Raw genomic sequence first — 26,817 nt, forward strand, 5'->3', positions numbered from 1 at the left:
GTGTGTGTGTGTGTGTGTGTGTGTGTGTCCTTGTTTGCATTTGTTTGGCTATGTGTTCTTCTGTATGCAGGGTTGTTAATGTCTGTGTGTTTGTGTATGTGTGTCCTTGTTTACATAAGTTTGCCTATGTGTTCCCCTGGATGCAGGGTTTTTTTTCTGCGTGTATGTGTGTGTTCTTGTTTGCATAAGTTTGGCTATGTGTTCTTGTGTATGCAGGCTGGTTTGTGTGTGTGTGCCTGGCACAGGAATACACGGTGAATCACACCTAAAACTAGAAAGGAGGTTCTGTCCTTTCTTTCCCTGGGTCCACTGCAAGGCGAGGACTATTTCCTCCCCCTCGTATTGCTGTTGGATCCTGAAATACTGCACTACAGAGACCCATTGTGTTCTGCGGGCCAAACTGCCAGAAACAATAAAGATGCAGGAATAGTTTCCTTTAGGTCCTGTTCTCCAATTCCTCTGTGTTCCCCCAAGGCAATCGGTGCTTCTTTATCTTGTCTTTGTATCTTCTCCTCTTTATCCGGTCTAATCAATTGTGCCGGCTTCCCGATCGAAATCGCACAGCCACTATCCAGATGTGAGGAAAATGAGCCGCCGTCAATATCAATCGCGTGTGATTGGCAAGTATTGTACTTAAACCATTTTCAATATGAACCCCCATTTGGCAGACTTTCCACAATTATATATCTGATACGCTCAGCTTGTTGCTGCAACATCACAGCAGAAATCGATGCCCTTCCTCTTTTTGTCAGTAGCTGTAATTATTAAGTATTATTAAACGATCAAAGGATTGTGGCGCATCATGTTGGTGGTGATGTGTACGGCAAACATCTTCCTGTCCCTGTGAAGCCCCCAGATGATTGACGGCCCTACTCTGGAGAGTGGTTCCATCAGACCCCATGGACCCATCACTTATAATGACAACATTATGCACGGTATGCTCATGTCTGATATGGGAAGGGAAGGGTGTATTATACCACTGGTTCTCCATTGGTCTGGCCCTGGGAGCCACCTTCTCCCATGGTCATTAAGTCCCGACCCACTTTTATACAATTTAAATCAAGCAAATTTGTTTCTCAGAAACGGGCCAGTAAACTCAACACAATGTCAGCAATTTCAGCATAACTGTTTTTATCCCTAGATTCAAAACACATTACTATAGCAATAAGAAATAGAAGAAATAGAAGAAAAAAATAAAAAGAAAAGTTGTAATACATAAATATTTTTGTATTTTTAATTTTTTGACCACATACTCCATGACCCATTTAGAACAAGTGGGTGGCGACCCAGCAGTTGAGAAACACTGTATTAATCCATCATCTGACTGGTTTGCAAAACAGACCCCGATCCACCAACTCTCAGTCAAACAACACCTACAGTGTCTGAAGAAGACGAGCATGGCTCTGAAAAACATTATCGTATGTTGATTTCTTCTGTACAATGTGTGAGCAAGATATTGAAATACACCTGCCAACACAAATCGCCATTGTTCCTGTCTTTCTTCTATGCAAACTTTTAAGTTAGTTCACCTGATGACATTTACATTTACATTTAGGGCATTAGCAGCCACCTTTATCCAAAGCGACGTACAACAACAACATTCATACACACATTCACAGACGGCGGCGTCAACGACAAAAGGGCGACAGCCAGCTCGTCAGGAGCAGTTAGGGTGAGCTGTCATGCTCAGGGACACCTCAACACTCAGCTAGGAGGAGCCAGGGATCTAAATGCCAACTTTCCGGCTACAAGTCAACCCACTTACCTCCTGAGTTAAGCCTCTTTGATGAGTTTCAATTTTATTTAATTTTTTTACATTTACAGTGGCTTTTCATTTCCGAAAATAAATTGGAGCCCCATTCGGGCCTCCTTTCAGGCTGTCGTTGTTGGTCTGACAAACAGTTTATGTTCAATTAGTTTGACTTATTTTAGTCTGTTGAAAAGCAAAATTCAACTAATTATGATTACGAATGATGAGTTCATCCCTTGTGTTAAAGCAACCATTACATCCAGAAGAGCTGAACTCATGGTTTGCAGCTATTTATTCATAAAGCATGTGAATCCTCAATTCTGTAAGGCTCTTTCCACACAAGCATTATATGTATTAAATAACGTAGAAATAATTTATATGATGTGAAATGTCTCAAAGTAACTGGCAGGAGTGTTATAATTATACATAATTTATTCCCTATTCACTGTTATACAATATATTTTGACACAATGGAACAATTTTAATCGCTCAAAACATTTGGAAGAACTGACAACAGCAAAGTATTATTTGAACTAAATCCTTCAGTTTGACAGTGATACAGATAATTGTAGCTGTCTTCCCATTATGGAAGAAAAACTAAAAGCCATGACCACTGTTCAACAATGCAGTCGTGTGGGATCTCTTTCACACCACGGCATAACGTTTTTGAAGACACATATGTGATCCAAATAATGTTATAAGTTAATTGCTCCTCATCAAAGAAACTCGGCGATGACAGTAACCGTCAGTTTGTTGTAGTGCGGGCAAGGAGACAGCAGAAGTCTGTGGAAGAGGGGCAAACCAAGCACCTCTTGTCAATGTGGCCGCCTCATCCACCTATGTGGCCCTTGCAGGCTTCCATATTTATAGATGTCAACTTTATTATGCCGTAACGTCTTACTTTTTATATCCCTTGGGGTATGCGGGCGTTGCAGAGAGTGTCTTCTTCTATTCCCGGTTACACCTGGTTACAATGATTGCCATGAGGTGCAGACACACCTTGACAGCGCTCTGTCAACAGTAGAATCCCCCTGTTAATACTGCATGTGGCAGTGGCGGGACTCATCTCTGCCACACCGTGACTTCAGACGGGGGGCTTGGAGGTATCAATACGGACATCCTCCGTTTCATCCTGCTGTAGATGGGCAAAAACATTCCGGTGTTTGCAAACGAAAGTGGCACATTGGGGCTGAAGCCTGGTTTTTCACACACGCACGTGTGTGTGTTTGTGCATGTGTGTCTGTGTGTGTGTGAGTGTGCGTGTGTGTACGTTTGTGTGTTTTAGTTTGTTTGTGCGTGGTTGTGTGTGTGTTTGTGTGTGTTTATATGTGTGTGCGTGTGTGTTATGAGGCAGATTTCTAGGATAAATAATTACCACGGTGATTGACGGATCAGGTCGATGAATAGGGGGGATCCCTCATTAGCCCTGTCCGTCCCCAAATAGCGATTTTTTTCTTATTTTGATGACAATGTCAAAAGCGTCGCCTATTAGTGCCACTTACACTGACAGACACCTTTGGGAAGGGAAGGCATGCGACTGTAGCCTTTCACCATGACAACCGCTTGATGTGGAGCCACGGCCGTCAGCATGGACATCCCACTCCGGCGCACTGCTCCCTGGGCCAGACTGGAAATAAGTAGTTCCTGAGAGACAGTAGGCCCGGGATTACAGTCTGCCACCGGAGCCAACACAGGGCATGAGACCGGAGAAGGACTCTGCAATGCTTGTCAACGACTTTTGAATGCGCTCCGATTAAGAAATGGGATTTGTCTTGTGCCGAAACGAACCCCCGCATTTTCTCTCAGCAGAGCCTTTATGTTTTGTGAAGATTATGCATATTGTCTCTGTGTAGAATGGGTGGGATGTGAAAGTGTGTGAGGGGGATAGATTACCCCCTTTGAAAAACGAAATGGTGCAACCCGTTTTGTGTATAACAACACATTTAACATTTCAATTAGCAAGACGTGGGTCTGTGAGGCTTATGTTGACTTTGACTTTCCTACATCCTCCCTGATGTTAGCCAGTGATCAAGCCACCGATATGAAGCCTGTCATCACTCTGTCTGTGTGCTAGGTGGCTGGTGTGACCGGCATGCTGATCGCGAACAGGAGGCACGACAGCCAGGTGAAGACCTACATCACCTACAACAAAGGAAGGGAGTGGAGGCTTCTGCAGGCGCCTTCCACGGACATCGACGGAAATGACATCCACTGCATACTGGTACATATTAGCACCATAACCGCCCAGATGCGTGGAAGTTCTTCATCTTGATGGCTTGTCACCTCTGTTAGATATGCAATGTTTAATGCAAGGCACCGAGCCAATTGTTAAACGCTTTCATAGTTTGAGTCATGTGTAAGACTGACCTCCTCCACGTGTGTAGGCGGGAGAGCTCTCAGGATTCAAATAACTAAATGACAGGGTTTGGTTCGCTTTCAATGGCTGTGCAACTGCGAGACGCAAACTGACTTTGTGTCGCAATGCGTGTGGGAGGTGTGAGTTTTTTTTTTGGGGGGGAGGGGGGGTGGTTCTCGGAACACTGACTGGGATATGAGACATGACTCTGCCACAGAACCTTCTGGTAAACAAAGAGCGCTACGAGGATGGCCACCATGTTTTATTTGTAGAATATTTTAGAGGCAGGCTTGAAGGCCTTATTGAAATCACTATCGGTCAGCCTTGACCAATGCTTTGAGACTACCAGCTAGTTGCAAAGTTACCCACTGCAACTTTAAGACAATGTGTCCATCTGTAAACTTCATTTGGAAGCGCTTTTATTTTTGTATAGTAGCTATCACTGCACATAACGATCAGAACATTTAAAAGCCCTAAATGTCCGCTAAATGCCCCTAAATGTAAATGAAGAGGGAGATAATGTAGACACAAATGGTGCACGAATTATAGCGTGAAGAGAAAATAAATGAAAACCGAAGAAAGACGTTGCAAGGAAGCATATGAACAAGCAAAAGCTTGCTTATGAAACAACTTATGGACAACAAGGTAGTAACTCTCTAGACAATGTATTTTCAATGCAGGGTCTGATTCATACGACTGCAGAAGACAAATAAACGTCTCTCACCCAATATATACGTCTGTGGATTTAATGCCACATCTTGAGTCAGACAACATTGTGTCCAGATAGACACTATTGTATGCAGAAGTGAGCACCGTTAAAGGTGGTTGATATCGATTGCATGAAAATAGGGGCTGCCAGTTTAAAGCACGAGGGCCACTTAATCAACACACTTAATATTAAATGCAGAATGCAAACGGGGCCGCTCTTAGAATTTATGAGAACGGACATCTAGATATAAACATTTATCATGAGCGCTGGGCAGCGCTACATTAAATCAGCCGTCGCTGCTAGACATCAACCACGGGGTAGCGATCTTTATACTGATGGCAGGCGATGGTCAAGATTATAGCTGTAAACAAATGTTAAAATAATATTGTACCCGGTTTTCTTTTTGAGTCACCCTTCTCGGTTGGGGACTATTGAAACCCTAACAAACAAACAAAACAGTGTACCACATCGTTAGGCTTGAATCCTCCTTGTATATAACGCCAGCAGTGTTCACTGTTTCTTAGTCCATTATTTTCATCTTCGTCTTACTTATCTTACTTGGCTTCATTGTTGGCTGCCGTTCATGTCCGAAGGCGTCTTCTGCCCGTTGTTCTCTGATGCAACAGACGGCTCGGTCCCAGCGGTTGGGGAGGTGGGCTAAACAAGAAGGAAAGCCACTAAACTACGATGATGAATGATGCTCTCTTGCACCTACAGCGAGAGATAGATAATTTGCTGAATTCTGGAACGACTGCAGTGGCTGCTTCTTAAGACAGCCTTGCATAACACACGGAAGAATGACGACAACAGAACCAACAACATCGGCGATAGCTAATAAGGACCTCATAATGTTTAGGAGTTGACTGGCAGAATGTGGCGTTCCGGCCCACAGGTTTACCCTGATGCTGCGTTTTTCTGACATTTTAATTACTGTTGCCGGGTTTTTAAATATCCTGATCAGTCACCATGTCCTCTCTGCCCAGCTCTACTGTCACGCAATCAGCCGCTATGATGAGCATCACTGCCCTCTCTCACTGTCTCTCTCTCTCTCTCGCTCGCTCTCGCTCTCGCTCGCTCTCGCTCTCGCTCGCTCTCGCTCTCTCTCGCTCTCTCTCGCTCTCTCTCGCTCTTTCTCTCGCTCTTTCTCTCACTCTCTATTTACCCCCTCTCTCTTTCTATTTCCCTCTCTCTCTCTCTCTCTCTCTCTCTCTCTCTCTCTCTCTCTCTCTCTCTCTCTCTTAGGTACATGCATTTATGCAAATTCCATTGCTGATTGTTTTTAATGACAGATAAAATGCAATTAACACAAGTCACAGGTGACATTTGGATGCTTGAGACTAATGCAATTAGCTTGGTTGTATTTTGTGCGGTATGTATACATTTCTCATCCTTAACTCATATTTAATAAATGGTTAAATGGGATAAACTGAAGTGAATGCTTTTTTATCGACCGAAGTGCCAGGGAACAGCCCGGGTAATTTCCCATCATGATGTGTTTTCTTGTAGCGTCTCTACAGTGTTTGTCTGTATTTTTCAAAGCTTTCCTCCCAAAGTGCTGTGTATTGAGGACAGCTTTTCTTCCTTTAGCCTTTCTGCTCACTTCATCTGCAACTGCAAACGTCAGAGAACCCCTACTTGTCAGGAACAATCTCCACCAAAGGCTCGGCGCCGGGAATTATAGTTGCCACAGGTGAGATGGAGAAATCCATTATCTCTGGTAAATTCTCAATAGCACCACTCAACACAGGACAAATGGCTTTTCACAACGGATATGCTGGCTGCTACTGAAAATGTGTCATTTTACCCTTTGGTCATTGAATGTACCTTGCCTTGACTAAAACATGTCGATCATGATTTTGGACAAACATCAATGTTTGAGAGAGATATGGCTATTGCGCTTACTTTTGCAAGGCCAAATACAACCAAAAAACAGGGTTACAGATACAGATACAAACACACATATACCATATTTAGTGAGTGCGGTTAATTTATTCTTTGCATCGTGTCCCAAGTGGGAATTGAGCACCTAACCCTGGCAGTATTAGTGTTTATTTTGTTCCCCTTAGTGCATAAGGATGTGTTCTACTTAGTTGCATCATTGCAGTATTTACCTATATTTAGTCCTGTCCTCCCCTCGTCACCCAAACTGCTCCTCAGCTTGCGTTTTGCTTCGTCTCACTTCACTTCACCTCCATTATTTCACAGCAACATGGGAAGGCACCGATCATTGCCGCAGGAGCCATTCTCCAAAGTCGTATATTAGATTGAACTCGTAAAAATATATTGAGATAACGTCGAGGGAAATTGACAGAGATTAAAAATAGTGTGGGTGTGTCGATGTTCCTAATGCAGGTGTGTGGGTCTTTGATTAATGGTGCGAGGCGACAAAATTGAGGAGCCTGTTGGTGTCTGTGGAGCACTGACACGCGATGAGGAATAGACGACTCTGAGCGCTGTGTGTTTTTGATAAATGAATGTGTCCGTGCGCACGGTAATATGTGTGAATTGATAGGCATCTCCGTTAAGAGCTTTGCATGGGTGAGTTTTTAAATCCATTGCCACCCAAAGTCTTTGTAGCGGGGCATGTGCCTTTTCTCTTTCCCTGCTCCGCCTTTGGGGTGTAGCATGGTGAAGATGTCCTCTCGCTAACATGACAAACACTATTGCACGCCTGTTTACTAGGCTGTCGCCGCCGAGACAGCAGAATCAACGGGGGTAGGCGACATGGCTGTATGATATCAGGAGGGCTGTTTTGATTGCTCCGGGGGAGAGATTGCCTGAGAGATTCTTATTTAGGCACCTCTGAACTCCATATTGTGTAAAATCTCACATTCGTCACAATATTTGTGTTGTCTCTGATTAAAATTACACCTATTCTGCAAACAAAACAACTCACTTATGTAAATTTAATTGCAGGAAATATCGGGGCAGAGTTGTCCTACAACAACGTCGGTATGTTTATATCATCCGATGCGGGCAACAGCTGGAGACAGGTAAGCTTGAGTAATCCACTATAATCAAATTGTTGGCTGCGTGTGCGTTCAAACACGTGAGTTTCGACATATGTACAGTATATAAATTGATCTTGGAACAGGAGAACAATGTGTTGTTTCTGTGTGTGCATGTTTAGGAATCGCATGTCTTTGTGCAATTCGTCAAACAAGGATCACCATGGGTGGTTTCTGTATGTGTATGATAAGACGTCACATGTCTTTGTGCAGATCTTCGAAGAGGAGCATAACGTGTGGTTCCTCGACAAAGGCGGAGCCCTCGTGGCGGTGAAACAGCCATCAGTACCAACGAGACACTTATGGTGAGTCCCCATTCTATGTTGAAGCCAACTCGTATTAACACCCACGACGTTTGGCAAAGCACATGCATGCTTGTGTACATGTGTGCGTTTCCCTTAACGACTACAGTACATGTTTATGATAACATGCTACTTTCACTTTGCCAAATTGGTTGCTTGCCTTTCTACTGAGTGCAGACTTATTCAAGTGGGACCAGATCTGTTTGCCAGAAACTTCTGTAACAGTTTGGAAATTAGTTTTAGAACTAGCGAGGTGTAGCCTTCTGGGTTTTAGTCCCCAAACCAATTTAAGTGCTACGAAACAGAGATAGATAAGAGGGAGGAAAAAAAAGGGCTCTTGGTTGCCTTTTAGGCCGTCAGTCGTCTTTGTTTCAAAGATGTCTGGCTAAAACATTCCCCTGGCCTGAATCTTCATCATGGATGCATGTCAAAGCTTTTCTTTGTCAACGCTTTTAGCCCGATGAAAGTTGTGGTGCTGGTGGTTTTCTGAGGGCAACAAGGGAGAAGAAAAGGGACATGTTCTCATCGTTCCAGACAAAGAAGTGTGCACCGTTTCAAACAATGTCATACCCTGGCGCGGAAGAGTTGTACAGTCTGTTGTAACATGTGGATAAGCTGTCAGAATCAATACTAGGATTCCCGTAGATGAAAGCTATCCACTGGTTGTTTTTTTGCTTGGTCTCTCTGCAGTGAAACATGAAACAATTCTGTTCTTGTCTGTTGTTATGTAACCCAGTCCCAATCCTCTTTTTCCCTGCAGAAAGCCTGACGTGTCCTCCGTTCATGTTATATGGGGACCATTTTCTGTATTATTGCTCTGCTACTGACATGGCTCTCTTCTTTTTATTCCACGCCTCTAAAACTCGGGGCTAATTGCATGGGCCTCTGCCTTCACTTCGCCACTAAAACTCTCCCTGCGACCTCAGTGAAATAAAAACAGAGTGTGTGTGCGAGCGTGTGTGCGCGTGCGCGCCCAATGTGTGTGTGTCATGCGTGTGTGCGTGCGACTGCCTGTGCATGCGTGTGCCGACAGTCGGTAAACAGGTGGATAACTTTGAGAGAAGGTTAACAGAGAACTGAAAACGCATTAGCAGGGTTGGCTTTTTTCGGAGGCTGAAGGTGACGCCTCTTTCTCTCTCTTCCACAGGATCAGCTTCGACGAGGGCAGACAGTGGACCCGTCACAGCTTCTCCATGGTGCCGCTGTTTGTGGACGGCGTGCTGGTGGAGGCCGGGGCGGAGAACCAGATCATGACGTAGGGACCTCTCTGTCTGGTTGCTCTGTGTTTCTCCCGTTGGAAGGTGACGTCTAGAGGATAGAGTCAGGGCGCTCATTATAACGGGATTTGTTAGTAGGGGCCTGAGGCGAGGGGAACGTAACTGCACCCGTTTGCACGCGCGGCAGTGTGTGTGTGTGTGTGTGTGTGTGTGTGTGTGTGTGTGTGTGTGTGTGTGTGTGTGTGTGTGTGTGTGTGTGTGTGTGTGTGTGTGTGTGTGTGTGTGTGTGTGTGTCGTATGAAGCTGTTTGAAATAAACGCCCTGGGGGTGAAATCTGTTAAGTGCATTTGCACACGATTAAATACCGTTTTGGGAGGTGATTTAGGTGTAAAATAGGGGTACAATTAACATAATAGACAATCTGTCAAACACGGTGTGTAAAACCTCAGTTCGCCACTAAAAGACTATTGATTGAGGATCATGTCTAAAATCTCATTGTGTATTGCGATCGTACAGTGGTAGTTCGATTGCTGAGGTGTATGGGGAATAATCACTTTGTGTCTTTACATCGTACAGATTCTTTGGCCACTTCAGCCACCGGTCTGAGTGGCAGCTCATTAAAATCGACTACAAGTCGGTCTTCAGCAGGAGATGTACTGAGGAAGATTACCAAACTTGGCACCTGAATAATCAGGTAATGTGAACCATGGATCCCCATAACCTGCCTGTGGTTCCTTGGCCTCAGTGCCCATCAGATGGACGTTAACTACTCTTTTTGAGTTTTGAGCGATGCAATTTGTCTTGGTCAAAGGGAGAGCCGTGCGTGATGGGGCAAAAACAGATCTACATGAAACGTAGGCCTGGGAACTACTGTATGCTGGGAAGGGATTACTCCAGAGTTCTCTCTACGGAGTCTTGTATCTGCAAAGCACACGACTTTGAATGGTGAGTGATTCATTTGATGTCGGTTTGGTTATCATTGGAAGAGGAGATCTTCTGTAATTTTGTGAACTGTAAAAGGCATTTATCCAGATTAATATACAATACTTGGATTTAATCCATTCGCTAAAGTAGGAGTGTGAGGTTTCGAACTCATCTCGTATTTTGAATGCATTTGTTTTCTATTGAACTGAATGTAACGCTTTGAAAACTATGCTCATAATTATGTTGAGAAGATGCGAGGGAGCTAAATTTCCATTTGTATGCTAATCCTGAGCTTGTTGTGCTATTGTTTTATCTAGCAAAGACAGGGAACAATGAACAAACTCGTCAAATATATAGCAGTTATTTAGGTGACATAATGGAAGGAGGACCCATCAGTATTAATTGGTTTTAACATGAACGGTTAAACTTCAACCAATAAAATGGGCTGTATATCTATTTCTAGTCACTGTGCCAAAATGTTTAGACATTTACCGACATAGTCAAATTTTATGAAACATTCATGACGTACATTAATGATAAGTATAATAGAGTAAGAATTAGCAGGCAAATATTGGAAGCAAAGTTGTGAACACAGACTTCTTTAAATTGAACTCTGGACTTTTCGCTGTGTCAGGTTATTTGCTCCCCGAACAATTTCCTCCCCAATCAATCATTCTGAAATAAGTTTACGGTTTTCAGGTTCCAGTATTTTATTGTTATTACTCCAATTTGTCTCTTGCACAACAAACACCTCATTCCTCGTTAGATATATTAACCTATGCAGATAGGGTGCTGTAGGGGACCTGTAATTAAAAAGCTGTTCATTTCTTCACCTCTGCCATAAACAGGTTTAGCTTTTTGTTATAGCCCGGCAAACGCTGAATCAATGTCATAGTTAGAGAGATAAAGCAGGAAGGCTGTGGTAGCCTATAGAAAGAAACTCCTCTCCACATACTGTTAGGGAACAGTTGTCAACAGTGTGTCCCTAATCAATACCTTATAATGATGTTCCTCCATGCAAGACAGCCCCGTCGGACCCAGTTATGAGGAGATGGAGGAGATAGAATAAATAGAAGAAAACAACCAAACGAAGGCACTGTGTTACAGTGCGTCTCCTTTCCTCCAGAGCCAGCGCTGATTATGCACTGTGGTCTGGCTCGGCTTTGTTTGTCTGCTAGTGATTATGGATACGAGCGGAGGGGCGACGGGAACTGCAGGCCTGCCTTCTGGTTCAACCCTTACACCCTCTCCAAGAGTTGTAGCCAGGGGCAGAACTACTTCAACAGCACTGGGTGAGTGGGTTCAGCCCGGCGGTGGGTCTTGTGTTCAGAATGAGACGCCAGGAACACGATAAGAGCACGTTATATTTTTGGTAATTGATGGATTAAATATGCATGACATATAGCGGCAGTAATGCAAAGCAGGAGACACGAATTAAAGCTGGAATTAATGTGTGATATTGCATGATATCAACTTCACATTTATAAAGCCCTCATCGCTATTATGTAAGTGGTTGACTGAATACTTAAAGGGGTACTAAGAGGAAATAGGAAATTAAGGTCCATGCATATGTGTGTGTGTGTGTGTGTGTCAATTCGTTGATCTAGTACGATTTCCCATCCTCGTAAGGAGTGGGCAATTTAGTTTTTTTGCCTTTTTATTTTCATTCGCCATAAGGGCGTAGCAATCATGGATTCACACACAGCCAGGGACATCATCCGAGTGGTTCCCACTGACAGTACCCAGCTCTTTACATCCATACAATCAGAATAGAGAGGGAAAGATATGGACATGAGTAAGGAAGGAAGGCCGGGTGTTAACACATTGGCCCAGTATATAAAGTCACAAGACCAAGTTCAAAAACAAAGGCGTATTTTTTACTCGCGCTGAGACGTGAAGGGTTCCCGGGGCAACGGTCATATAGAGACCACCGAGGTAGAGGATCCCAACCAACAGCCCTCCGGATGAATCCTCTCTCTGAATTGTGTTCCAGAAGTACATTTTGTTAAACATCGTCGTAGCTTTACCCCGGTCAGCTTCGTCAACGAGCGTCAACAACAAGCTTCGGCTGCGAACACTTTTGTTATGTTTACAAGGCGTGGTTGCAAGCTAGGAGGAGTCAATCTATATATATCCTCAGCCTGATAGCATCATTGCCTATGTCATATTTTGGCCAAATTGTGATACCTAACCTAACTCTACCCTCCTAATGCTGCTGATTCACTTTGCCTCTTTGGATATATCCTAAGCCAATCAGAGGGCCTTTTACATTGCGTAATCACTATCTGCAAAGATAGTGATTATGCAATGTAAAAATACCTCAGTCATTTGATGACTGAGGTATTTTTGACGCAAAATACAAGATGAACCTTAAATTATATATCCAATCATGGAATCAAAGCTGAGTGAATGTGTTTCTGTAACACTTCAATATATTTTAAAAACACTAGAAAAACGAACTGGAACTCAATGTTCCTCAAATAATAGGGAAATCATTTTGTTCATTCTCTGTTTTGTCAGATTTTAAGATTGCATAGAGCCACTCTTCTAGACATGAGATAAATGCTTGCGTCTTTCAGTGACCATTGCTAATCAACTCAAAGTCCCAGTTGAATACTAAACCCACTGTTCAACAAAGTAATAATGTGTTGGCTCATGCAGGGACACACTGTACTGGTGCAAACACACACTCAATAAACTATGCTACTTACAAACGTCAGGCTTTGTGATATACATTACTATGGCATAGGTAGATGTTTTTGCTGGTCAAAATGGATATGAACATCCAGTTAGTTCCTTGTGTATGAATCACCATTTATGGGGTGCAGCTCATTCAACCCATTTTCATAAACTATGAATTTATTAGGGTTGTCGTAACCCTGGAAATGAAAGAATGCTGATATTTAGAGCGGAGCAAATAGGAGAAAAACACAAACATGAACTTTTCCTCACTTGGGAATAGCAGATGAAATTAATCTAAACTGAACAAATAGGAGAATCGTTATGGAGAAAAGATGTGTGTGTTGGTCTTGTGTTTTATGAACCATTTTTAGACTATGTTATGATTCATAGTAAGGCGCAATAACAGTCATTGACATTTACGAGGCAGAGATTAATACCTTCCTCTTTGATTATTAATTTGTACATAAAACATCTGAATCAGCATATTAAAAACAAGCTTCCAATTCATAGCTCATGTACAACGCTGTAATTGAGTGCAAGGAAGCATGAGTTTTTACTTTTGAAGGTGACATATGTGTGAGTGTGATTAGCCGTTACAAATCGTTTTGAAAATCGGCCTCTTCTGACATCACAAGTGGGCGTGTCAACCTAGATGTATGACGAATGGATGAGCAACGTTTGCTACAGTCCACTGGGTAGGCTGGTCGACTGATCCATCCAGCACACATCTAGGTGGACACGCCCACTCGTCATGTCAGAAGAGGCAGATTTTCAAAACGGCTTGTAACGGCTAATCCCACTCACACCTGGTGGTATAATATGTCAACTTTAATCAGCAATGGATCTGGTCATAGTGGCTCAAATAGACAGAGTGTATTTTCAACCATGTTGTGCAATGTGTCTCTTATTATACTCCCCATGATGATAATTGCCATGCAAACATGTTCAAAATAATGATACAGACTATTGGATTGCGGGCACATAACATAGAGGACATGATATGAACTGACATGACACGAAATCTGATGATGATATGAAGGGATATGAGGTGACATTGAAAGGACATGAAGGAAGGTAGCATGATGTAACGTGTCATGCTATGATGTGACATGACATGACATAAATGAGATCATCGTAAAGTATGTGACGTGATTGGACATGACATTGATGAGGTCACAGGACATGATTTGACGTGACGGGACACGGCACGACGTCACGGGACATAATGGGACGTGATATGACGCGACATCAAAGAGGTGGCGTGACGGAACATGACGTCATGGGACCCGATGCGTTATTCGGTGTCGCGTGGCTCCCCTCTCCGTGCAGGTACCGTAAGGTGGTGTCCAACAACTGCACCAAGGGGGTGAAGGAGATGTACACGCCCAGGCGGCAGCAGTGTCCGAGCAGAGCCCCCCGGGGTCTGTCCCTGACCACCAAGGACGACAAGCTCACCGCACACCTGGGGACCAACGTCTCCTTCAAGGTGCACCTGGACGAGGTGGGGCTCACACGCACGTGCATGCACGCACACATAAATGCGCACACACACGCACGCATGCATCGTCACACACATGCACACACACGCGCACGCACACACACACGGACACAGACACACACACACAGACACACACACACGCACACACATTCACACGCATACAGACATACACATGCACACAAACACACACACACAAACACAAAGGGAGCTACGTTTCTATCCTAAGTGAATACTTGTTTCTCCGAGGGGGTAATGATTGCCATTGATCTCCACTTTAAGACCAATAAAATACCAATCAATGAGAAGCAGCAAGTGAAAGCGAAGGTGAGAGGGTTGAGGATAACGGCCGTGGCCGGGGCAGCGTCCTCTTCAAAAGATGCTCACTGCCCAGAGGGCCACGATGATAATAAAAGGGGAAAGACGCTAGAGGGCAAGGGAAGCACAGTTGATTTCAGCAAAGTATATCAATCATTTTGGATTTCAGCAACTGGCAGCACAGTTATCCAATTTAGAAAAAAATGCTCTCCAGTTTTATTGAAGTAACGAACGAGCGCTGACGGGGGGGGGGGGGGGTGGGGGGGGTGGAGGTTTGAGGCTAATAAATTGGGGCAAGGAGTGAAAGACCTCAAAGAGGTAACGGTGGGGGGTAGGATTCAGTTCACAACCGCAGGCCTGGCGCTCTCCTCCTCTACCCTGGGAATCTGATGAGCGTAATCACCTTGAAGTCGGGGCGAGGACGGTTCCTCCTTGCACCCCTCCGCAAGGCTTTTCCCTCCGCAGTGGCGAGGACCGGAGGTACGAGAGGGGGGTTTCCCGCTCGACTCGGACTAGCCCGGTCGTGTGGTCGCTCGACTTGGTGCTGGGGGTGAAGGATCCGTGGCCTGGGGCTTCTTTCAGAAGAGGGCGCTGGAGGGGATGATAGGGTGATTTGCAATTGGAAAATATATGGAGCGCGAGGTAGCAGAATCTTCTGGGTGCTTCTGGCTAGCCGTGGTCAGCGCGAGAAATGCTTGAGATGGATTCAAACGTATTATGGACATTTATATTCATGAAGCCCGCTATGGCAATTTTTCTTGGGGTGCGCAATTTGGCCTAAATATTTAATGCTTGGAAGGTGTGTGTGTGTGTGTGTGTGTGTGTGTGTGTGTGTGTGTGTGTGTGTGTGTGTGTGTGTGTGTCTGTGAATATGCAGATCAAATGAAAAAATTTAATAACAGGGAAAGCATTACATGTAATAATTCCTGGAGATTGGTTATTAATATACCTCTATGTATGAATGAATGATATCCAAGAAACAACTTTAAATGCATTCCTATTCATGTCCCTCTTTGTGGCTTTGCTTGAAAGAGCGAAGAACTGCCAAATGGCCTGAAAGGGCTCTGGAAAGAGATTGGATGACTCAGCGACACCTCAAGGGCTCAAAGGGAACTCTTCCAGACACGTTTGCCCATACTTTACGTCACGTTGCAGTGTGTGAGTAAATATCAGCGCGTATTATGCACACATCTGGGTTTTGACTTGACAGGAACACTTTAGGAACAATGTACACACTGATGCACTTTTACGTTTCTCAGGCCCTGTGTATTTACATCGACATGATATCCTGCATCCCCCATATAAATCGACGGCTACATAATATGCTGTAATGTTATATCGTTCCTTTTTGATTATTGTCAAGCTGCAGAACTGGATTTGTGGGTGGTAAATTCAATCTATGGTAACTTCAGACCTAAAACCACTGCGCTCTTGACATTTCTTAAACATTTTATGATCAGGAAACGCAGCATAAAAGTTATATAATACGAGTTTGGGGATTGTACACCAAACACCCCAAATTATTTCACCATATAATGTCATCAAAATAGTAATTGGAGGACTGGCAGTCACGATGTCCGGGATCCGATCGCATCTCGGTCTGTTAAAGGTCTCAGCTTTCTACCAGGCGTTTTTTCACTTCGTACCCAATCCCCCCCCCCCCCCACCTTGGCCTTGCATCTGACAGAGACACACTTCCCGCCAGACGATTGTCTTTTTTAAGTGTCAAATCATTGCGAGACCCCTTTCCTCCATCCTGTGGCGCTGGGCTCCCGCGGGGGCCCTCCTTTGTGCCGGACCCTCTCTCCGCTGCGGCCCCCCCTGCTGTTGTTGTCCTTGCCTTTGCCTCCGGGCTCAGCGGTATGCCGCCAGCCTCTCAGACACAAAAGAGTGACATTTAACTCGTTGGCCTTGAATCCGTCTAATGGAGATTAGGGAAATCCCATTGTGCCCTCCCCGAGCGGCACGGCGAAGGGACGACGAGAGCAGGCCACGAGAGTGGGCCACGAGAGTGGGAAGGGTGAGCCGGCGACGCAAGCAGCCACCGGGCCTGACGTTTTGGAGCCGTGCCCACTCATCTCAGCCCCGCCACAACAATAGAAGCACAACGCTGATGATCCCGACCCCGGCTTGGCTTCTTTCTTTCTATTCTCTCCGCCGGACCACTCGTTTTTCGAGATATCGTTTCCAGCCGCCGCCGCCGCCGCAACTCAAGGTATTCCCAGACGCTGGGCTTAGACGACGACGCGCTCACACGCCTTAAATGCACACAAAGAGTCAGAGAGCCAAGCGAGGCTGCGCCTTAAAGAGAATGAACGAGGGAGAGAGAGAGAGAGAGAGGGGGAGAGGGGACGGTAAACAATGCGGCTAATCATAGCCTTAAATTGTGTTTCAGCCGAGCATGGATGGGGAAGGCATTGTCGTCGGTGATGATCGCCTCGCTTGTGTTTTTACGCTACGGTGTGCCAAAGAGGAGGGCTGGGAGTTTTCAGCATGCAAGGGGGGGGGGGGGGGTCTGTTGGAAAGGAGTGGGGTGGCAGGGGGGGGCGGGGGGGGCGGGGGGGAAGCCATGGCTCAGTCGCCTCGGCAGCTGGAGCCACCAAGGCACTGCGGCTGTGGGCAAACACTAGAATTGCTCCAGATGTGATTAGCACCGCCGGGGCAATCGCAGATGAGGACGTGGCGACCTGGTACCACTCGCACGTACGAGGCGCCCGACGCCAGCGCCAGTGCTCCCTCACAATACGAGCCTGCTGGGGCCGCACGCCCTCAGAGCCAAAGGCCTGATGGGTAGCGCCGACCCCGTTCAGAGAGTTTATTGTTGGTTGACTTTTTGTGGTTTTAATGTCAGAGATGATGTTATTGTTATGGTCTGCTGGTGACTTGACAACTAGTGTATAAATGTGTGTGTGTGTGTGTGTGTGTGTGTGTGTGTGTGTGTGTGTGTGTGTGTGTGTGTGTGTGTGTGTGTGTGTGTGTGTGTGTGTGTGTGTCTTGGTTGGTTTGTGGTTCAGTTTGCATTTGCTTCAAAACGTTACAAATGAACTTTGGAAATGGACGACAATAGTGCAAGCTTGTTAACGGATGCATTAAAGCTAAGGATTCCGAATAAAAAAAACGATAAAACGAATCAGAATAAACGTTTGTCAGCCCGTTTTTGTGTTTGCAGCATCAGGTGAGCCGTAGTCCTCTGCTCAGAGACCATCGATGGGTCTGTGGGGACGCTCACCTGTGTGTGTGTGTGTGTGTGTGTGTGTCTGTGTGTGTGTGTGTGTGTCCCGCCGTGTGCTAGGGGGACTCCATGAGGACCAACATCCAGCTGGACTTCGGCGACGGCACGGCGGTTTCGTACTCCAACCTGAGCTGGACCGAGGAGGGCATCCGGCACATGTACAAGGCGGCCGGCATATTCCGCGTCACGGCTCTGGCGGAGAACTCGCTGGGATTCGACACCACGACCCTCTACCTGCACGTCACGTGTACGTTAATCTCAGAGCGCCGTGCAGCAGCCAGAGTTTCATCTTCCTTTTATCTGTTTAGAGTTTGATCTCCTTTATTGAATGGAAACCTCGCTGGTCTTGAGTTAATTGCGACCCAAGGGTTTGTAAAATTGTGGTGAACACGACTTAGAAGTTTAAAAGGCAATGAAACTCGAGTCATTTTTTCACAATGTGCTTATCTTTGCCTTTCGGCATTATTATATTCGTTTGAAAGATCGGGAGTGATATTGTGACAAATGTAGTTGTGAGAAATGATATTATCGGGCATGAAGTGAATTGGAAAACGATGTCTTTAACTGATTTAATTTATCCAATTATTGACCAGGAATACTTGCTCAGATATGACTTATCTATTAAAAGCCAACACAGTAAACAAAGTAAAAGCTAATCAACCAAACACAATTCTATCTGAATTTTCTGAATTATTTAGACAACGTCTAGAGAGCGAGAGCAATTAAACAAGGCCTTTTGACATAATAATCACAAGTGGTTTTAAGGGCTTTTATTTTATTTACATACATGGAACTGTTTATTCTTCCCAACTCCAATCCACAGTGATGGTCTGGTGTGTCTTCTTTATGACTCTGTCTCTCTCTTGTTCTCTCTCTCCACCAATTTGAAAATGCATTGGATGAAATTTCTGAAAAGATTATCGAAACATCAAAATATGTAAACCGCTTGCTTGATGGGGCTGGAAAAGTTATTGTATCGATAAAAGGTAAATGTGACTCTGTAATATGGAAACAGATTCAGCTAATCAATGTGAAAAAATGGTGAGTGACAAAATGTCACCCAAGCTACCGCCGAAGGCAACAAGCATTGGTTTTCTCCGTTTGTGGTTTGGCTGGCGCTTTATTACACCATGGAATTGTGCCCTCTTCTACTTAGTGGTATAAGTGCCCCTGACTGGAGGAATAGAGCCATCTACTGCTTATCGCGATGAACAAGCTCCTTGTTTAAGCATAACAGCAGTGGTCCACTACAGTCCACTAGAAATTATGAAAATTCTGTAAAAATGTGCGATACATTTGGAATGAAACACACTCTCTCTCCCTCTCTCTTTATCTCTTGCACTTGCTGTGTCTCTCTCTCTCTCGCTTTTGCTCTCACTCCCTACTTTCTATCTCTCTCTATTCATTTTCTCGCTCTCGCTCTCTCGCTCTCGCTCTCGCTCTCTCGCTCTCGCTCTCCAATGATCTTCCAAAGACGAGCTTTTTCGCTTGTATTTTTATTTTTTGTTGTATTTTTTCTGGACCGATCTTCTTTTGTAAATGTTATCCCTGAGATTAGTGTGTTAGTTCCCCTGGCTCTCTGTCAGCTGCTAGTAGGCTCATAGGCTTCACAGCACTTGTTCTATCTCTAATAACTTACCCCTTCCCCTTACCCCTTCAAAACCAGGGGGAGGGGTAAGGGGTAGAAATGGGATTGGGCCTTAGAGGTAGCCTCATCCCTGAAGAGCTCAGTTCAGCACATCCGTCTGACACGTATCGACTCTGCGTCTCGCTGAGCTGTCACCCCGGCCGCAAGGACAGCCGCCTCCGAGGCTGAGCGGTCGGCTCGGCCCCGGCTCGACGCGCCATCCAGCTGTGAGGGCGATAAGGGAGCACTGTATTAACCCAGGACGGGATTATGTTGGGGTGTCACGGCAGAGTGCACGGGCCAGGGAAATGTACCGCGTTTAAATGTGGAACTACAGGAGAAAATACAATGGGTCTCTGTGCAACCACAATAAGAGCAGATGACAAATAAATATCTGAACGTTGATGTTGACAGTTGAGGTAGACATTATTGATGGAGTGGCCAACATGCAAAAAAAAAGGTTCTTCCCGCTTAAAGCGCCAATGGCTTAATGTGGCACTAGCTCAGGAGGTAGAGTGGGTTGGCTGGTAACCGCAAGGTTGCTAGTTCGATCCCCGGCTCCTCCTAGCGTGTGTCGAGGTGTCCCTGAGCAAGGCACCTAACCCTAACTGCTCCCGACGAGCTGGCTGTCGCCTTGCATGGCTGACTCCGCTGTCGGTGTATGAATGTGTGTATGAATGGGTGATTGTGTGGCAATATTGTAAAGCGCTTTGGGTGGCCACTGGTTACAGATAAAGCGCTATATAAATGCAGGCCATTTACCAGACCATTTACCAATGTGTCAAAGTGTGGAGTGGCTCATTTCCACACTCGCAGCGCACCCTGTTGACACGGTTGTGTGTGTGTGTGTGTGTGTGTGTGTGTGTGCGTGTGTGCGTGCGTGTGCGTGATGTCGGCCACCAGGTCCAGTGGAGCATGTGCAGCTGCTGGCGCCCTACGTGGCCATCCGCCACCAGGAGGTGAACATCACGGCCGTGGTCTGGCCCGGCCACTCCCGCACCGTCACCTACTTCTGGTGGCTGGACAACAACACCGAGGTATTGGTTGTTGTTGTCGTCGGAGAGGGGAGGGGGGAGGGGTGGGTTGTTAGCCGTGGTTACGTGTTCAAGTGCACTCGAGATTGTGCAGGGTTTTTGCTGACGACATGATGAACGAGTTTAGAATGGCGATTTTCTTTTGTTACTTTATTTCTGCATGTTTTTCGACTTTTGAAGAAATCCTTTTTCAGACTTTTTTGCGATAATTGAAGAATGTTTTTGTCTCTACGACTCGGTTCACGATTTAGCAGACGCTTTTATCAAACACGTTTTTTCCGATGTTTCTAAAGTGGCAGGGGGATGGCTGAGGCACCTTGCCCAAGGACGCCTATACCGGTAGACTGCAGACTGTGTGGGGGGGGGATCAAACCAATAACCTCCCGGCTAGCCCCCACACACCCTCTAACCACCAGACGAACCATTTCTCTTTGTGCGCCCTCCTGTCCGCCCACAGCCGGTGATAACGCTGGAAGGCAGCATCTCGTACACCTTCCTCACCGAAGGCATGCACACCGTCACGGTCCAAGTGTCTTCCTCCAACGCCATTCTGCAGGACACCAGAACCGTGGCCGTCCAAGGTGACTTTTGCTCTTTCCCCTGAAAGTGCAGTACGCTAAAATAGGGCTGAACGGTAACTTATGGACCGAATCAGCGTTGTTGTGTTTTTTTCACTTCGTTCCAAATTAACCAATTTAGAAGGAAGCTTATGGTCAAAGGTAATGATTTATTACTGTCGGATGTGTTGGTCTATGGCGCTGACATTTTCTAATTATCTGAAATTATGGCGAGTACGTTCGCCCATAGGCGAAGAGTAGGGCTGTGCAAAAAAATAATAACTCTCCCTTTATAAAATGTTAACTGCCTGACTCTCATCTTAAGAGAAATGACAGCCACGCTCTCCTTGGATATATAGCCCCTGGATCAGACCGAATTAACAGCTGATTTTCTCTTTCCCGGCCTCTCATCTACAGAATTCTTCAAATCGCTGCTTTTATCTTTCTCGCCCAACCTGGACGAGTTCAACCCTGACGTCCCCGAGTGGAGGCTTGATGTGGGCTGCGTCATTAAGAAGTCTGTACTCCAGGTACGTGTGGGTTCTACTCCTACCTTCTCTGTCTCACTCTCTCTCTCTCTCTGTGTCTCTGTGTCTCTCTCTTTCTTTCCTGTCTCTCTCTCTCTCTCCCTCTCTCTGTCTCGCTCTCTCTGTCTTCGTCTTTCTCCTATCTCTATCTCGCTGTCTCTCTCTCTCTCTTGCTCTGTCTCCTTCTTTCTCCTGTCTCTCGTTCTGTCTCCCTCTCTGCCTCCTGCTCTTTCCTTTGTCTGTCTGTCTGTCTGTCTCTTTTCGTCTCTCTCTCTGTCTCTCTTTCTCTTTCTCTCTCTCTCTCTCTCTCTCTCACATTCTCTGTCTTTCTGTCTGTCTCTGTCTCTCTCTCTCTCTCTCTCTCTCCCCCCTTCTGTCTCCTGTCTCTCTCTCGGCCTGATCTTATCATTTTTTTTTAGGTCTCATTATTTCTAATATCAACTTAAAAACACTCTTCAAACGCCTCCTTCCCACGTGGGTCTCTTCACTCTCTGCCCCGTAGCCGTGGATGACTGCACTCATTCATTAACGCATATATGGTGCAATGGGGGTGCTGAGATACCTCCCTAACTGAAATCACTTGATGAGCACTTTATTCCTAACAGGGGAGGCGCTCAGACTCTGAAAGCTTGCATGAGTGCGCCCTGACATCTTTGGCATGTTGATCTTCACCTGCCTGTTTTTCGCCCTCTTAAAATGTATGAATGGAGCAGATGTGTTCACTTTGTGTGGGGAAAGCTCCAAAATCAATTTTAAGTGCTGCTTGGCTCGCGGCTTCGGGAGTTTGTGAGTTGCGAAGCGCATTCAGCTGTGCCTTGACCGACTATACCCGCGTGACATGTCAATGCGAGAGCGGAGCAGGAAGTCTTTGATTCAGGACGCTCTGTATGTGTCTTGGTAATCCACTACATGAACGCAGTGTTACCTATCAGAACTCCCCCTCCTTTAGCCGGCATTACTGACCTGAACTTATGGAACGCTATACCATTGAACAGACCCAACACCATCAAATGCAGATCGATTCACAAATAACCCAACTCGGATAACCATTATAATAAGTAGGATAATAAATGAGATTAGATGAACTTCAGGCTGATGATTGGGTTGGCTTTTTCTGGGTAAGTCTCTTTGCTCCTAAAGATTTCCTGCTCCAAGGAAACAAATGTTCAGGGCCGGCATTAAACGCTGACCAACCACAACCATGGCACCATTTCCTCTATTGATGTCCGTTGGTTACAACAGAAACACAATGTTCCCAACACTTTACATCTACCTGAAAATAAGAGTGCAGATACAAAGATAGGGTTTTTAATACCGCACAACCCTGCCTCACCACCTGACCGCATCAGCAGATGTAATTGGTGTGCTGCAACTGTTAAGTGCCAATGTATTTTTTGGAAGAACCTCAGATTCAACTTCAGGTGTTATTTTGTTATTTTTGTGTTTGCAGGTTGTAGTTCTGTTAGAGATTAGGGGCTTAGCCGTGTCAGCATCTGAGAAGTAGCGATTGTGCTGTTTGCCGGAAGATTGTGCGTGAGCGTGAGAGTGTTAGTGCAAGTTTGTGCGCGTGTGTGTGTGTGTGTGTGTGTGTGTCTGTGCGCCCGCATCGATGTACGAGGTTGGTGCAGAGACTTGGCTTTTATTAGCCACCCCGAGCCACTCTCTTTACAGAAGGTGACAAAGTCAACAGCAGTCCGACAAAGGTGAGAGGTGTCGGACAAGGCGCTGGTGGGGGGCAGGTAATAGCGGGAGACGTTTAGTTTCTTTGTACGGAAATCTCGCTAATCTTGTTGTCTATGTTAAAGGGAGGTTTGCCTCGAGAGATACGGGGGGATAAAAGAAGGCGATAAAGAGAGGGCCGATAGTTAGGTCACGAGAGTCCCCAGTTTAATTGACTCCACTTCCTCTCTGCCTGAGATTGCTCCACTGCTCTCAGAGTGTGGGTACAAGTCGAGGGGGGGTTGGGGGGGGGGGATTGTGAGCTCCGCTGGTGCGGGTCGGGTTTGGAGGAGAGAAGGCGCGAAGACAGCGGGCACACTGACGTGAATGTAGTGGCGATAAGAAGCGCGTTCGTTGTAGACTCTGCAGAGTGCTCTGGGGCACTCTGCTGTTAGTCTGCCATGCTTTGTCAATTCAATGTCCTGCATATCCCCGTGTCGGATCACTGTGAGAGCCCCGTGGTACAGCATAACTAGAGGACTAGAAGCCTCGATTTAGCACCACATGGGGTAACGGGGGGGGGGGGGGGGAATGATACTCAATGGAGTGGCCTTAAGGTGAACTCAAGTGACCATTGATGGTCACTTGAGTTTAGTTGTAAGGCGTCTACCAAGAAGTTTGTTCTCTAGGACACAGACAGGATGTATCTAGATGCATACAGGTGTAGGTATACATTCATTAGAGATGAGTGAAGTTAATTTATAAGAGTTATTAGGCTAACGTGTCTGACGTTAGACTCTATAAACCAATAATCTGTACAATACAAATCCTGGTTAAAGCAGAACGGCATAAGTGCAATACAGACATGGAAAATCCGGATGAGGAGCCGTACCGCAGCACTGGAACCGGGAGACTTTCTGTACAGAACAGAGTCTGACGGTCGGATGTTCTGCTCGGGGAGGCCCTTGTTAAAATGTCTCCCACCAGTAGTAAACATAGCATGACTCATGTCAAGACGTCAAAGTGAATCATCCCCAACCACCCGGTCGGTTTCCTGCATCGAGTGGCTAGCATATCCTCCTGCTTGATATGGCAATCAGATTTCTTCATTTTGATCCTTTTTCTAATCCAGCAATGATTTTGCAGGGCATCAAAAGAGCCGTCCTCTTAGGAGCCCCAGCCAGAAGGCTTTTTAAACTAATGAGTGATTGCAACGAGAACAAACATGCTTGAGTGTATTGATTTCTTTTTTTCAGGGCCTATTGCCTCTGCTGCGCCTTAATCTCATTCGCTTCTATACGTTGCCTCTACCCACTCTCATTGTGAGTCATGCTCTGTCCACCACTCCGCCCTCTGGAATAGTGATTCCCTCTGCTTGATAATTGATGTGCTCTGGTATGGCCACTCGATTGTCTGTCCCGGGCCGTGGTGGCGGAATATATTCAAAACAAATAAAAAAAATAGGAATATCACGGGCTCCTTAATGGTGAAGGATCACCGCGGCCGTTGCTTGCTGCAGCCCTCGTTTATCTGAAGTCCTTAAAAGCCTTGAACGAGAGAGGAGATGGAGATAATGCCTTTTCTTTTTTTTATTAATCATTTCATTGACTTTATTTTTCTTGCCTCAGGAAAAAGGAATATCTCTGCCGGAACTGTAAGAACTGCTGCATAAGATGGAGATGTGAATTCCGCACAGCCTCTTTATGCATAATTGCGTTATTCAACAATTTGTCGTCTTTAACCAAATTAATTTCATATTCATGTTGGAAGTTGCTAATCCGCAGGCAAACTACAATATTTACAATACAATCGTGAGAACTATTTAAAACAATCAGACGTCATTGAAATTAATTCGGAGCTTGATTACGAAGGAGAGATCTGAAGGGTGCTTTTCACGTTCGGTGATTCACGATGCAGGTGCTGGATTTCCCTGAAGAGCAGCTCCTGGTTGCCGTGTTCCCCGGTGTCCCCACAGCTGCCGAGCTCTTCCTGTTACCCAACAGGAACCAGTCGCTCTCCAAGAAGAACCACGAGGAGGAGCTGGAGAGGGTGAGACCGGGTCAACACTGTGTGCACCATTGTTCTCGTCAGTTCACTTTTGACTCGTGTGAACAATGTTGAATCTTTTCCAAACCAGGTGTCGAAAATCATCGTCAGCGCGCTGAACCAGAACTTGGTGGAGTTTGAGCTGAAGCCGGGCATCCGCGTCATTGTTTACTTCACACAGTTAACGTTGGGTAAGATACCTTTTTGCTGGCTATGGCGTGGGAAGTACAATGCTTGCACGTGCAATGGAATCATATGCATGTCACGTGGCATGATTGTGCTATGCATTTTATTCATGAATGTGAAAACAACTCAGCAATTGCTAAGCGCATGCCATTGCTGAGTGAACGAGACATGGTAATCCATAAGCTAAGTAGTAGTATTCAAAAGCCGTTCATGCAGCAAAGGCATTCATATATTGGCTAGAATATTGGACCCCAGCAGAAAGGTACTGAGTAGTGGGTTTAATAAGTACTTTGCAGTCTGAACCCCAATATCGGCAATAGCCATCCCTGACCAAAACGCAAAAAAAAACAAATATAGAAAATCCCTGAACACTTCATCAGCTTAACAAACAAACAACCAAACTGTATATTGACTCATTTAGACGGTTCGCTTGAGATTCCCTTGTTGTGTTGTTGAATCACGGGCTATATCGGGAGTTAGCATTCATGGCCACACCGCCATGTTTCCTGGCAGGAGTTGTTTTGTGCTGGGGAGGGGCCCGGTTTTAAGAAGGACTCGCCTTGAAAGCCCAGGGAATCTTTTATGACCATCATCAAGATGGGCAACATCTGTTCCTTGGCTTTTTTAGTGCCACCTGACCACAGGATGAGTATCACACTGTCTGTCATCATCTTCATTATATAGTCCTTGAGAATGAAGAGGCATGAGCTTTAAAGGGCCTCACAGCGATTACTATCTCCGGAAAAAACGCTGACGCCTTGATGAATTGGGAATGACGTCTGAACGTTTGAACTGTTGGAATTTGAATGTGTAAAAAGCTGTCCGTGTCCAGAGAAAGGGTTCAACGCATGCGAATCCCGCGGCAAAACGTTCTGTCACTTTAAACCGCCAGTGGTCTAGTCCATCAGTCCGCTCTTCATCCCGTTTTCAGCGTGTCCCACTTCCAATCACAGATGAATGAGCAACACTTCATGATTAGTACAGTTGTTCTACTTTTAGTAGTCTTAAAACAAGGTCATTTATCAGACTTTCTTATCCGAAGCGGCTGACAGTGAAATTCACGTGTCATGAAGGAGCAGGGTGTAGGGGCCCCGGTCGTATTGCTCAAGGATGCCTCGGAGATCCAAACCCGTAGCTTTAACTCCCCTGAATGCGAAATGAAAGAAAGATCCACAGCCCCATGTGTTT

At 45.6% G+C, this 26,817-nt stretch overlaps 1 protein-coding gene across 2 annotated transcripts in view; it reads left to right on the forward strand.

Moving 5' to 3' along the window:
- Nucleotides 1-26,817, forward strand: part of sorcs3a (sortilin related VPS10 domain containing receptor 3a) — a 136,058-nt gene that overhangs the window by 102,761 nt on the left and 6,480 nt on the right. For both annotated transcript variants that reach the window (XM_060046459.1, XM_060046460.1), the window contains exons 10-24: nt 3,825-3,971; nt 6,403-6,505; nt 7,732-7,808; nt 8,037-8,128; nt 9,273-9,380; nt 9,919-10,036; nt 10,154-10,287; nt 11,445-11,558; nt 14,278-14,449; nt 18,054-18,240; nt 20,524-20,657; nt 21,112-21,235; nt 21,629-21,741; nt 25,315-25,446; nt 25,535-25,634. In XM_060046459.1, the coding sequence (XP_059902442.1) occupies nt 3,825-3,971; nt 6,403-6,505; nt 7,732-7,808; nt 8,037-8,128; nt 9,273-9,380; nt 9,919-10,036; nt 10,154-10,287; nt 11,445-11,558; nt 14,278-14,449; nt 18,054-18,240; nt 20,524-20,657; nt 21,112-21,235; nt 21,629-21,741; nt 25,315-25,446; nt 25,535-25,634 (1,855 nt within the window). The remainder of the gene's footprint in view (nt 1-3,824; nt 3,972-6,402; nt 6,506-7,731; nt 7,809-8,036; nt 8,129-9,272; nt 9,381-9,918; nt 10,037-10,153; nt 10,288-11,444; nt 11,559-14,277; nt 14,450-18,053; nt 18,241-20,523; nt 20,658-21,111; nt 21,236-21,628; nt 21,742-25,314; nt 25,447-25,534; nt 25,635-26,817) is intronic.

The sequence above is a fragment of the Gadus macrocephalus genome, chromosome 3 (assembly GCF_031168955.1).
Source record: "Gadus macrocephalus chromosome 3, ASM3116895v1".
Lineage (NCBI taxonomy): Eukaryota > Metazoa > Chordata > Actinopteri > Gadiformes > Gadidae > Gadus > Gadus macrocephalus.